Source organism: Neolamprologus multifasciatus, chromosome 12, assembly GCF_963576455.1.
Source record: "Neolamprologus multifasciatus chromosome 12, fNeoMul1.2, whole genome shotgun sequence".
Classification (NCBI taxonomy): Eukaryota; Metazoa; Chordata; class Actinopteri; order Cichliformes; family Cichlidae; genus Neolamprologus; species Neolamprologus multifasciatus.
Window position 1 is genome coordinate 1,479,629 of NC_140450.1, and position 10,524 is coordinate 1,490,152.

Genomic DNA, 10,524 nt, shown 5'->3' on the forward strand with positions numbered 1-10,524 from the left:
GAGCAGAACAATGGCATTGGTATATAAAAATAAACATTTATATTACTTACAGCTGGATGCGATTTTGGTTTTCATGCACTTCAACTCATGCAACTCAGTGATTTGTTTTTGTTGTTGCATTATTTTTTTTATTTGTGCATGTGCAAATGTTTTAGTTGTGTAACAGCATAGTTTGTCTTCTTTAGAACTCATTTCTTCTAGTATTTTGAACATCTTGGAAAATTGCCCATCTTTGATGTTGAGAACAACAGATCTTCCTCCACAGCTCTCACAGAGCTTCTGGATGTTCTTGTTTTCCTTCACAAAGTTAAGAACAGCTGGATCTGTAGGATCTGAGTCCACGGTGAACAGAATCATGGTGAAGTCATTGACTCGAGAGCTGAATGTGTTCTGGATGGTCTCTAACTCTCCCTTGTCTTCATCAGTGAGGGGAGCCACAGGTAGGACCAGGATGAAGGCATGGACACCCTCAGGATCACAGAGGGAGATACACCTGAGTGATTCCTCCATCACTGCCTCCTGAGGTTTTCCATACAAGGCAGGCAGCTCCACCAGGGAAACCCAACGTCCACACACCTCTCCCTGATGTTTAACACACTCTGATGAGTTGGAGACTGAATGAAGCTCAGTCTGACCTAAAATGGCCTTGACTGCTGACGTCTTCCCTGCTCCTCTCCTCCCAAACAGAACCAGGTTTAGAGATGGTTTGATCGGTTCAGACTGTGGTCTGATGGTCTCTTCAGTGACTGTGAGGAATTTTCCTTTGAGGACAGTCTGCATGTCCTCAATCTTCTCCATTAACTGTTCCCGATTATTTTCAATCATGTTGTAGTGTCTACCTTCACAGTCTCTGAGGAGTGATGTAACAGAATAATTAGTCTCCTCTTTATCTGTGATGATCGCCACGGAGTGTTTAAAGGCATCCTCACCAAGAAAACTCAGGATGAATTTAAGAATTTTTCTCTTCTCTTCAGTAAAATCAGAAGGTTTCACCATCAGCAGCAGAACATTTGGTCCAGGAGGACAGAGACTCACACTCTTCTTCATCTCTTCTCTCACCGTTTTCAGAGACAGACTTAAGAAGTCGGGAGTTTTCACTACTGTTAAAGGTTTTCCTCTCCACTCTCCATGGAAAACTTGCTTGTTTTGAATGAAACTTGGATAATGGGAAGTTTTTTTCTTCACAATAAAGCTACAGTAGAGCTGGGCGATATATCGAGTTTTTAAAAAATATCGATATATTTTTATACGAGATATAAGATGTGACAATATCCTTTATATCGATATAGTCTATGTTACTTTATAACTATACTTGTGGAGCCGCAAGTTTGCCTCTCTTTCGTCCACTTTTGTCTTTATGCAACATTACTCGGCCTCGCCCCTCCTTCACTGAACACAAATCCCCCTCCTCCCCCATCGCTTCACCTGCAGGAAGCCACAAGATGTACACGGCAAATCTCCGTTAACGAGTTACTGCGCATCGCCCCGTGCGTGGGGCTGGACGCCGTCAACGCGTTAGCTAGCTAACCATGCTAACGAGCTAACCACGCTAACGCCATGCAGCCCAGAGGCGCTGCACAGCCTAAAATCCTTTCATTTTCTCAAAAGTTGACAGCGCGCCTTATGTATGAATTGTGGTTGTGCTTGATGGCCGCGAACCGATTTTATGTGGTACACAGCGCTCAGCAATCTGTCAAAAATGTTTTAGTACGACTTTGCTAAGCTACGGTGCTGCACCGGTTGATGGATTGTCAGAGCATTACGGCGACCGAGGAGCCTCGCGGAGTGATACGTACTGTGCTTCAACGTAATATTACCCTACTGTGTATAAGGACCATAAATGGCACCTGTTAAGAGACGTGGTTACGAAGAGGATTTCAAACTCAATGCTGTCAGTCACACAGTAGAAGTTGGGAACAGAGCAGCTGTGAAATCTGTCTTTGTTACTATGCTCTGCGTCTTTTAGTTTACATTTTGACTGCACAATTGTGAGCTTTTTGTTATGCACAAAAACAACATAGTTTTCTTTTATTTATGGAGCATTATTATTTAATAAATGCTCATAATTTATTTTTGAGTAAATTTTATGTACATCTATGCTCTATGTTAATAAAAGTGCCTGTGTGACATCTGGGACACAGCTTTGACTAAGAACTCTCTTTTTGTTCTTACTTTATGGCTTAAAAAATATCGAGATATATATCTTATATCGCCGTCCAGGTAAAAAATATCGAGATATGAATTTTGGGTCATATCGCCCAGCCCTAAGCTACAGAGTTCTGTCTTTGCTGAGTTTCCTCCAAACAGCAAAATGCAGAGTCTACGTCCTGTAAAGGAGCAAAGATACAAACAGGAAATTACTCTCAGACAGTCTGACTGATCCTAAAAGCCTTTTGGTCTTTCTTCACTTTTTTCATCTTCAGTAAATGCTGCTTCATGTTTTTGGTGGATAGTTCCTTCTGAGCACTTTTCATAAGGTGTCTTTATGTTAAAATATCTACAGATAGAGTTTGGGTTTTTTACTTACCAACAGGCTGAGGATAACTCAAAGTAACAGGAGCTTCTTTTCTTTGTTCAGTGCTGGTGTGCTGACAGATCACATGTGTTCCATTGTTCATTTCTACAATGTGTTCCATGTTTTCTAGTAACTCCCAAATGTTGAGGTTTTCAAGCTGCAGTGACTTGTTATTACATCTTTGCATCATTTCCTGTATAGGTGTATGATACATGACACTATGCCGTAAACCCAGACGCCTCTCTCTGGGTGGTGATATCAGAACCAGTGAATGATCAAAGGAATGATCACTGAAGAAGTTCAGGACTCTGCAGAGTCTTGTTTTTTGATGCTCAGTGAAGTCCTTAGGCTGTAGAACCAGCAGGAACACATGAGGTCCAGGATCAGAGAGCCTCACACAGTTTTTCACATGTTCCTTTATTTTCTCCTCTGAGATGTTTGGATGAAGCAGATCTGGAGTGTTGATGAGAAATATTTCTTTCCCTTGAACGTGTCCACTGACTCTCACACATCGGTCCAGTTCTTCCTCAGGGTTGAACTTGTTCTCTCTCAGTATTAAGTTCCCCACTGAGCTCCTCTCAGACCAGCTGTTCCCCAGCAGGACAGCTCTGAGCTCAGACACTGAAATGACAGCAAACACAAACACTGAACAAAGAATCTTTCAAAGTTAATACAAGCAGCAACAACATTATCATATCATAGGTTGTAATTTATTTTTAATAAGTTTTCCCCTGTAACCGTTGAGTTTTAATCATTGAAAATTAGTGAAAATTTGTTCTCCTGTTAAAATATGTGTTATTTTTTCTCGTATTTATGGACCATTACTGAACCATAGATATATATTCATATATGAGAATACTACATAAAGTCTATTAAAAGCTCAGTTTTAAATCCACAGACTCTAAAGACCTTTTTTTTTTTCTTGTTCAGAACAATTTTATTTCTATAATCTCTTTTGAGCATCATTGTCACAGGATACATCACAGTTTCAATAAATTGCACCAACTTCATGTCTGTGGCATAGAGCTACATAAACAAACACTGGTATCCTGAGTGTTTGATCTGTTAACATGAAGTTAAGGAGACATTTGCTGTAACCTCTCCCAGAAATGACCCCAAAAGTTTACATAAAATAGTTTTCTTCACTTTTCTATACATTATATGACCTTTAAATGTAAAGAGAGAAAGCAGAATCCGTGCAATAGGGGTTTTCATTATTCCAAACAGGCTTCACACTTCCTGCTATATTTTGTCTTCACCTGCTCCTTTCTAATGTGTTCCACCTTAAATTGCCCAGTTAAAGTTTGCTTTAAACATAATATTTTCTTTAAAAACTCACTGATGGGTGGCAGAAGTTCGATGCTGTTCCTGCGACGTCTGGGAAAAGTGTCTTGTGGTCCTGCAAAGATAAAGAAATACATAACTCTCCTTTTATTATTAGTAGTAGTAGTTTATGCATTAAGACGTGTTATCCTGCAATGACTACATCATATGGAGCAAAGCACTTTTAATGTCAACGGCTGACTGCATGAACAGATCACATTAGTTCTGGGAAAGATTATTAAACATGACTGTTAATTTTCAGAAAACACATTCTGACAAACGTTATTGGTTAAACACATTGTTAAAGCATGTTACATGCAACACAGCATCCTGGTTCAGCAAAGACACTCAGATGAGATCTGCTGTAAAATATTAACCTGTAGTCACATCGTTTATCCTCTAATAATCACTTTTTCTTCATTTTTTTCACATTTCTCCAAACAGGAGAAACCAAGAAACAATTAAATTATTGTCAAAAAGTGCTTGTAGAGGGAGGTAACTCACAGTTACTGCATGTAAGTGTGACAAAGTAAGACTCACCAGATGCTGCTGCCATGCTGTCATTGAGCTGCAGAACTCACTGACTGTGGAGTTAAAAAGAAAAAACAACAATGACAGAGAAAACTGTTTGTTTTTCATGTTTGAACCTCTGACATCGAAGGAGTTTTGCACAGACGGTGCTGGATACAGACACTTGGATGGTTTTATGTAAATATTCACAACAAAGCGAACAAAAACTAGTCTTCAGAAGCATGACTGCCTGTAAAACATGGCAGAAAGTCCCTTTCAGACTGTTGTTCACTTTAAGGTGAATGAAAGTACTCTCAATGAATCATATTCAGTTCTTCCAAATGAACTCTCCTTATTTGAGTCAAGAATAAAGTTGGGGGGGTTCAAACTGAAATCCAAAACTTTTCCATTTGAGTGTCTAGTGAAGATCATCCACCCTTATTTCAGCATTTACTTAGTGGGTTATTCTCAGTGTCATTTGGCCATGTTGCTATCATTAGTTACAAAGAAACCTGATCTCTATCTAATATTACAGACTATCTGCAGGTCAAAGATATGACTGTTTTTCAGCAACAAATACTTCATTTGTCAGTGTCTCGAAAAACTCATTTAAAGGATTTGCACATGTCATCATATACCCAACACATATAAGTTCTATAGAGTCTTGCTAATGACCTACTAATGTTCTTCAGGTGTGTTGCAGCAGAGAGACATTTAAAAGTTTCAGGACACCGGCCCTCGAGGACTGGAGTTTGACATCCCTGCCATAGAGCAGAAACCCACCCCAACCCCATCCCCCCTCCTTTGTGGGGTTTTCAGTCTCAGGATGTTTGTGTGTATTACTTCTAGTCTATGTACCCACCTTGTTTTTCTTGTGCTACAGCTCTCTGGTCACAGCACCTGTTTCACGCTCTGACTCCTGGGAAGGATTTCAGTATCACACCTGCCTGCCCTCTTGCCACCGCTTTGCACTGGATCCCTTTTAACTCGGGTCAGCCCAGCATCGCTCTCTTCAGCTGACCCGGACCTTCAGCTGCTCCTCAAAGTGTCGCCAACTCTGCCTGCAACATGAGTCATATTCCTCTTTCAAATACATTCAAGCCTGGAGAAGTTTCATACCCACGCTAATCACACACTCCTCTGTCCACAGTTACAGCTTTAGATCTCCACACTACAAGTCGTGTTCAAACATCAAGCCCTGAATCCCTCACCAAGTTTATTCCTTTGCTTAAACTTGTAAATAAAGTTTGTGAAAATTGCTCTGCTGTCTCCACAGTCACATATTGGGCCCCTATTGACACTAAGTTTCTGAACTCTGAGTTGTTTTGCAGTGTGTACAGACAATCAATCAATCAATCACATCCAACAGCAATGTCGAGTACCCCTGACCATCACTGCTGAGGTCATAAATAAAACCTCCAGATTTGCATATACGAGAACTCTGAGAGGTCAGGTTACTCTCTAATATTTCCTCCCACCTAGCTTAGAGGCTTTACTTGATGAGTTTGTCTCTGTTCAAATTAAACAAGGTAACAAGAAGTCTGTGTTTATCTGTGTACAGTGAATGTTATCTACTCTGTGGTCAATGTTCACTTAAACGTTATCATTTTCTTCTTTTTGCATGCTGTTACTCAGATATATTCCACGTATCATATTTATTACTCTGATGTCCACAAACTGATGAAAAGAAGGAAAATATCCATAACTGTGATGGCCATGAAAGCACGCCACTGAAGCTGAGAGCTGGAGAAAGCCAAGATGTATTTATTATAGAGTAACAGAACACTTTCCTACTGAGAAACAAAGCCTACACATGTGATTACAAGTAACAAACACAACATCAGACACTGATGCGTTGAATATACGCACAGTGAGAAACATTACATCATCCAGGCTAACTCTGGATGGGTCTGCATCACTCACTCACCTGTTTCTGCAGTTGCCATTTTGCCGCTCTGCTGGAAACAGACGAGATGAGCAGATATTTATTAACTCATCTGGAGACAAACTGTTGGGTTTAAGAACCTGAAGAGAGAAAAGTTCAAAACGTTCATTTGTTAATGCGTCGAACTCACAAACACGACACCTCATGTTGTATCTTCAGAAAGCAGTCGAGCTGCAGGTGACTTCCACCTCTGTATCATATGGAGTGAAAACTTGAAGTAATTTATTCACAAGGTATAAAGTCTATTTACATCTGAGCTGTAAAAGTGAATCTGAACACCAGGTTGTAGAAATCACAGCAGATGATGCTTCAAATATAGATGCTGCTGCACACAAGCAGCCTTCACACAAACACAGCATCATTGTTAAGGACAGACCCTGAACCACACGGACAGACTTTTACACTATAAGTAAAATGACTCCATACAGTTAAGTAATGAAAACATTAAGTTATCAGAATAAGCTCTTGATTCTTCAGTAAACTGCAGTTTAATGCATCTGCAGCTTGTGTCTGTCAGCATCACTGAGGAGGAAACTGCGATGCTGAGTGTCGTCCTCAGTGATCTGTGACTTTGGGAAATACTCCTCTAATGTTTCTGAGGAACTAAAAATCTGAAGTATGATCTCACTCTACAATAACAATAACAGGTATTCTACACTCACAACTGTCCCAGTGAGACAGAGTCCAACAATCTCCATCTGCACCTTAACAAAGTGTTTTTTCACTGTGCCATGAAACAGATATTTATGCAAATTTATAACTGTTGTTCTGTGAGAGTCGTGTGAGCTTATTGTTGTGTAATTATATCGCTTCATGATGTGTTTTAAAGCAGATTGTTTTTACTTGTACTTTTATATCATGTAAAGGTGGCCAAGTGTACATACAGGTTATAATTATACAGGACTGCTTCTCACTTCTTTTATATGAACATTTATTTTGTTCTTTTTTCTCTGAAACTTTATTTATAAGCTGTGTGTGAGCCCTGCCTGATGCGAGTCCTGTGGGGAGGCATCAGACAACCCCACGATCTGCCAAGTCAAACACGTGGAGCGACCCTGTGGTGACCCCACTGAGCCAAAAGCAGCTGTTTACAGTCAGAGCTTCATCAGTCTGTTTATTTTATTCAGTAGTCACATTTGAAAAATATATTAACAGACAAAAGTAAAACAGAACTTAGTTATATAGAGAAAATAAATATTAAATTAATTTTCGCAGGTAAAAATGGACAATAATGTTTAAGTATACATGATAATAAAGTTCAAGAAAAAAAAAAACTTGGCTCCTCCTACTCTAATATCTAAAATGGTGTCGGAGGCCTAACAGAGATAATTATCTCAGTTTAATCCTTGAGTCGCATCATTTCAGAGAGATTATACAGAGATTATACAGAGAGAGCAGATTAAGTCCATGAATCATATCAGGACCACCAAACACGGTCCGAGCTGGTTCAACAGCCTCTGATCCAAAGAACACAGAACAGGCCTGTATCAGGACACAGTGACAGACTTTACTTTTCCTGATTCCTGATCAAACCTTTCACAAAAGCACTGAACTCCTCAGCTTTAACTTTAACCAGGTTTAACTGACAAAGAGCGAGCGGAGAAGTGAAAGCAAGTTTTCTTGTGTTATGGCGCTGCATTTCCGCGTCTTCCCTGTGAACCTCGGGTGTTACTGTCACAGAGATGTGATGTAATCATGAGGTTTTTCTGTATTTTATCCCGTTTTTTAATCAAGTCACCGGTTCAATCTTACTTTCACAGATTTACAGACAAAAATACAAAATACGACATGAACTATATCGTTTACTTCCGGTCCAAATGTTCCGCGTTTATTACCTGAACCGAAAATTCACCTCGAGGTCACAGAAAGTTTCTCACAGTTAAAGTCTGACGGCGGGTCTGAGCCTGCTTCTCTCTGCTGTCTGTGATAAATCTTACCTGGATGAAGACGCTGTCGCGCAGGTTCAGAGCTGCAGGATTAAAGTTTCTACGGTTCAGGTTCATGTGACGTCGGAGGACACGCCCACTCGCAGGAGAAAAAAAGAGAACTGCGTCACTGCGCGATCAGACGTGTGCTTACTCTGTCCGTGTGAAAACTCTTCATCAGGATGATTTCTCTCTGATGGGAGAACAGATGTTCATGAAAACTGTCACGTGTTCGTACTTTAGCATTTACTGAATAGAAAGCGTTTTTTTTAGGTGACACACCTGATGTGTCCGTGTCTGTCTGAGTTCTTTCCATCTCCTCAAGCACAACAGCCACCAACAAGAGGAAGAGGGAGGAAGACGTGCAGAGGTGTGAGCAGCACAGCAGGCTGCAGGAAAAGAGGATGGAGGAAAAGATGTAGCAGGATGCAGCAGCTCTCAGATTTAAATCATCTGTGACACTTCCAGGTGTTGATGATGAGCAAAACCAAAAAGACACAAGTGAAAGTTTACAAAAGAAATGCAGTGAAGTGAGGAGAACCGTGAGCTTAAAGAAACCAGATCAGGAACATGTGATGAATCTGCATTTGAAAAGGATGAAGATGAAGTCGAGGCAGTGATAGGAGTGCCCACATAATCCACATTACAAGTAGTTTTAACATTTGTGGAGTCTTTTCTGCAACAAACCTGATTCCTTTAAAAAAAACTGCTCGTGAGACTGAAATGAATCTTCTTCATCCCTGATTGTTTTTTGTTTAAGATCTCAGTTCCAGGAGCACCACTGAAGACTTGTGTCAGTGCCCATCATAGATGTGTCTGTATTATTGACTGCTTTGAAATGTTCACTGAAAGGACCTGAAAGCAAGAACACAAACATCGCTATACAATGAAACACGAAACTGGCAAGAAGATCCGACAAACACGTGACTGAACAAAGTGGATTTTTGGACTCTCTCAGCACAGGAGGTGAAACATTAACAGAATCATTTAGGTTGCATAATCGTGAACTGAGGATCTCAGCTTCCTCCAAAGAGAAGACATAACTGTGGAGCTGAGGCCCACAAAAGGACCTGTATCACTCAGAGTACATGTTGGGAGCTACTGGAGAAGAAAGGAATGAATATACAAGTGAAGATGTGTGAAGCAGAGCACCCTAAAGGTCTTACACCTCTTGATAAATTTAATTGGAAAAATTTACAAGATGATTTTGAGAAAGGTCTCCTGTGAGAGCTGCTGTGATGCAAAAAGACAGGAGGCTGAGCTGGAGGTGGCAGAGGACGGGAAGATTTTTACTGGGAATGATCAGGATGGACAGGATTAGAGAGGACTGCATCACAGGGACAGCTCAGGTTCAGCAGTTTGGAGACAAAGCTGCACGTGTGCAGAGGAGGGACAGGGGAAGATGACCTGCTGTGGCGAGCTTTAAAGGGAAAGAAGAAGAAGGTCGTACATACAGCATATCAACAGCTGTTTGCTTGGCTGAAAAGTGTAAATATAAAAACACTGGCAGCAGCCTCTGTACCCCTCAGCCTCCTTGTAGATACACCAATGGCATCAATTTCAAAGACCTACATTTTGCCTTGTTCTCCACTTTTCACAGTGTGACCCACACATCTCACTGCTTCATACCTGCCAAAGACTGCAGGTCGTTTTCCTTTATGTGGTCAGCCTGGCTGTCCATGAAAGAAATACACAATAAGCATGAAACCTGACGAATGGACAGTGATCAGTCTCTTCAAAACAGACAAGCATCCGTCCTAGAAACAATTTACATCCTTGCATGTAAATTATTGCACTAACCATGTGTGTTAGACTTTATTGTGCATGAAGATTCATCACTGCTTCTTTCTTCATAAGTTTTACTAAAGTGACCATAGGTGTGAGTAGTTGTCTGTGTTGGCCCTGTGACAGGAAGCGACCTGTCCAGGTGTACCCTCCTCTCACTCTGTAACACGTGGGATAGCCTCCAGCAACCCTGAATTGGATTAGTGTTGGGTTATGCATTTGTAAAATAGTTTAACGTGTGTTGAAATAGTTTGTAATTATGTGTGCATTGGATGTCTAAAGTTACGACGTTTCTGGTCTTTTATACAACAAACCCAGTAATCCAGAGTTGCTGAAAAATTACTAAATATCATCATGTTGATAATTCTTCCTGCTGTCAGTATTCTGTGTTCAAAGGTCATCTTATTAAAGATAAAACACAACATGTCTGATAAAAGTGAAAGAAGAGAAAACAGGAAGTGAGGGTGTTGAGTCCATCGGTTAAACCAGTTTACAGTTCGTTCATCATGAACATCATTCAG

The 10,524-nt window shown here is 40.5% G+C and overlaps 3 protein-coding genes across 5 annotated transcripts in view; all 3 read right to left on the reverse strand.

The window, feature by feature from the left end:
• The window catches only part of LOC146506119 (uncharacterized), a 6,555-nt gene extending 5,399 nt beyond the window's left edge, over nucleotides 1-1,156 (reverse strand). The window contains exon 1 of the mRNA XM_085179984.1: nucleotides 51-1,156. Within this exon, the coding sequence (XP_085036110.1) occupies nucleotides 51-1,047 (997 nt within the window). The 5' untranslated portion in view covers nucleotides 1,048-1,156. The remainder of the gene's footprint in view (nucleotides 1-50) is intronic.
• LOC146506118 (GTPase IMAP family member 8-like) overlaps nucleotides 1-6,347 on the reverse strand; it is a 26,716-nt gene extending 20,369 nt beyond the window's left edge. The window contains exon 1 of the mRNA XM_085180004.1: nucleotides 6,276-6,347. Coding sequence (XP_085036130.1) covers nucleotides 6,276-6,294 — 19 coding nt within the window. The 5' untranslated portion in view covers nucleotides 6,295-6,347. The remainder of the gene's footprint in view (nucleotides 1-6,275) is intronic.
• Nucleotides 1,189-10,524, reverse strand: part of LOC146506120 (GTPase IMAP family member 2-like) — a 126,549-nt gene continuing 117,213 nt past the window's right edge. The window contains exons 1-6 of one of the 3 annotated variants that reach the window (XM_085180051.1): nucleotides 6,276-6,373; nucleotides 5,211-5,409; nucleotides 4,379-4,422; nucleotides 3,855-3,914; nucleotides 2,528-3,136; nucleotides 1,523-2,327 (exon numbers count right to left, since the gene is read on the reverse strand). In XM_085180051.1, coding sequence (XP_085036177.1) covers nucleotides 2,107-2,327; nucleotides 2,528-3,136; nucleotides 3,855-3,914; nucleotides 4,379-4,394 — 906 coding nt within the window. In that variant the 5' untranslated portion in view covers nucleotides 4,395-4,422; nucleotides 5,211-5,409; nucleotides 6,276-6,373 and the 3' untranslated portion in view covers nucleotides 1,523-2,106. The other 2 variants (XM_085180052.1, XM_085180050.1) reach the window with 2 other exon arrangements.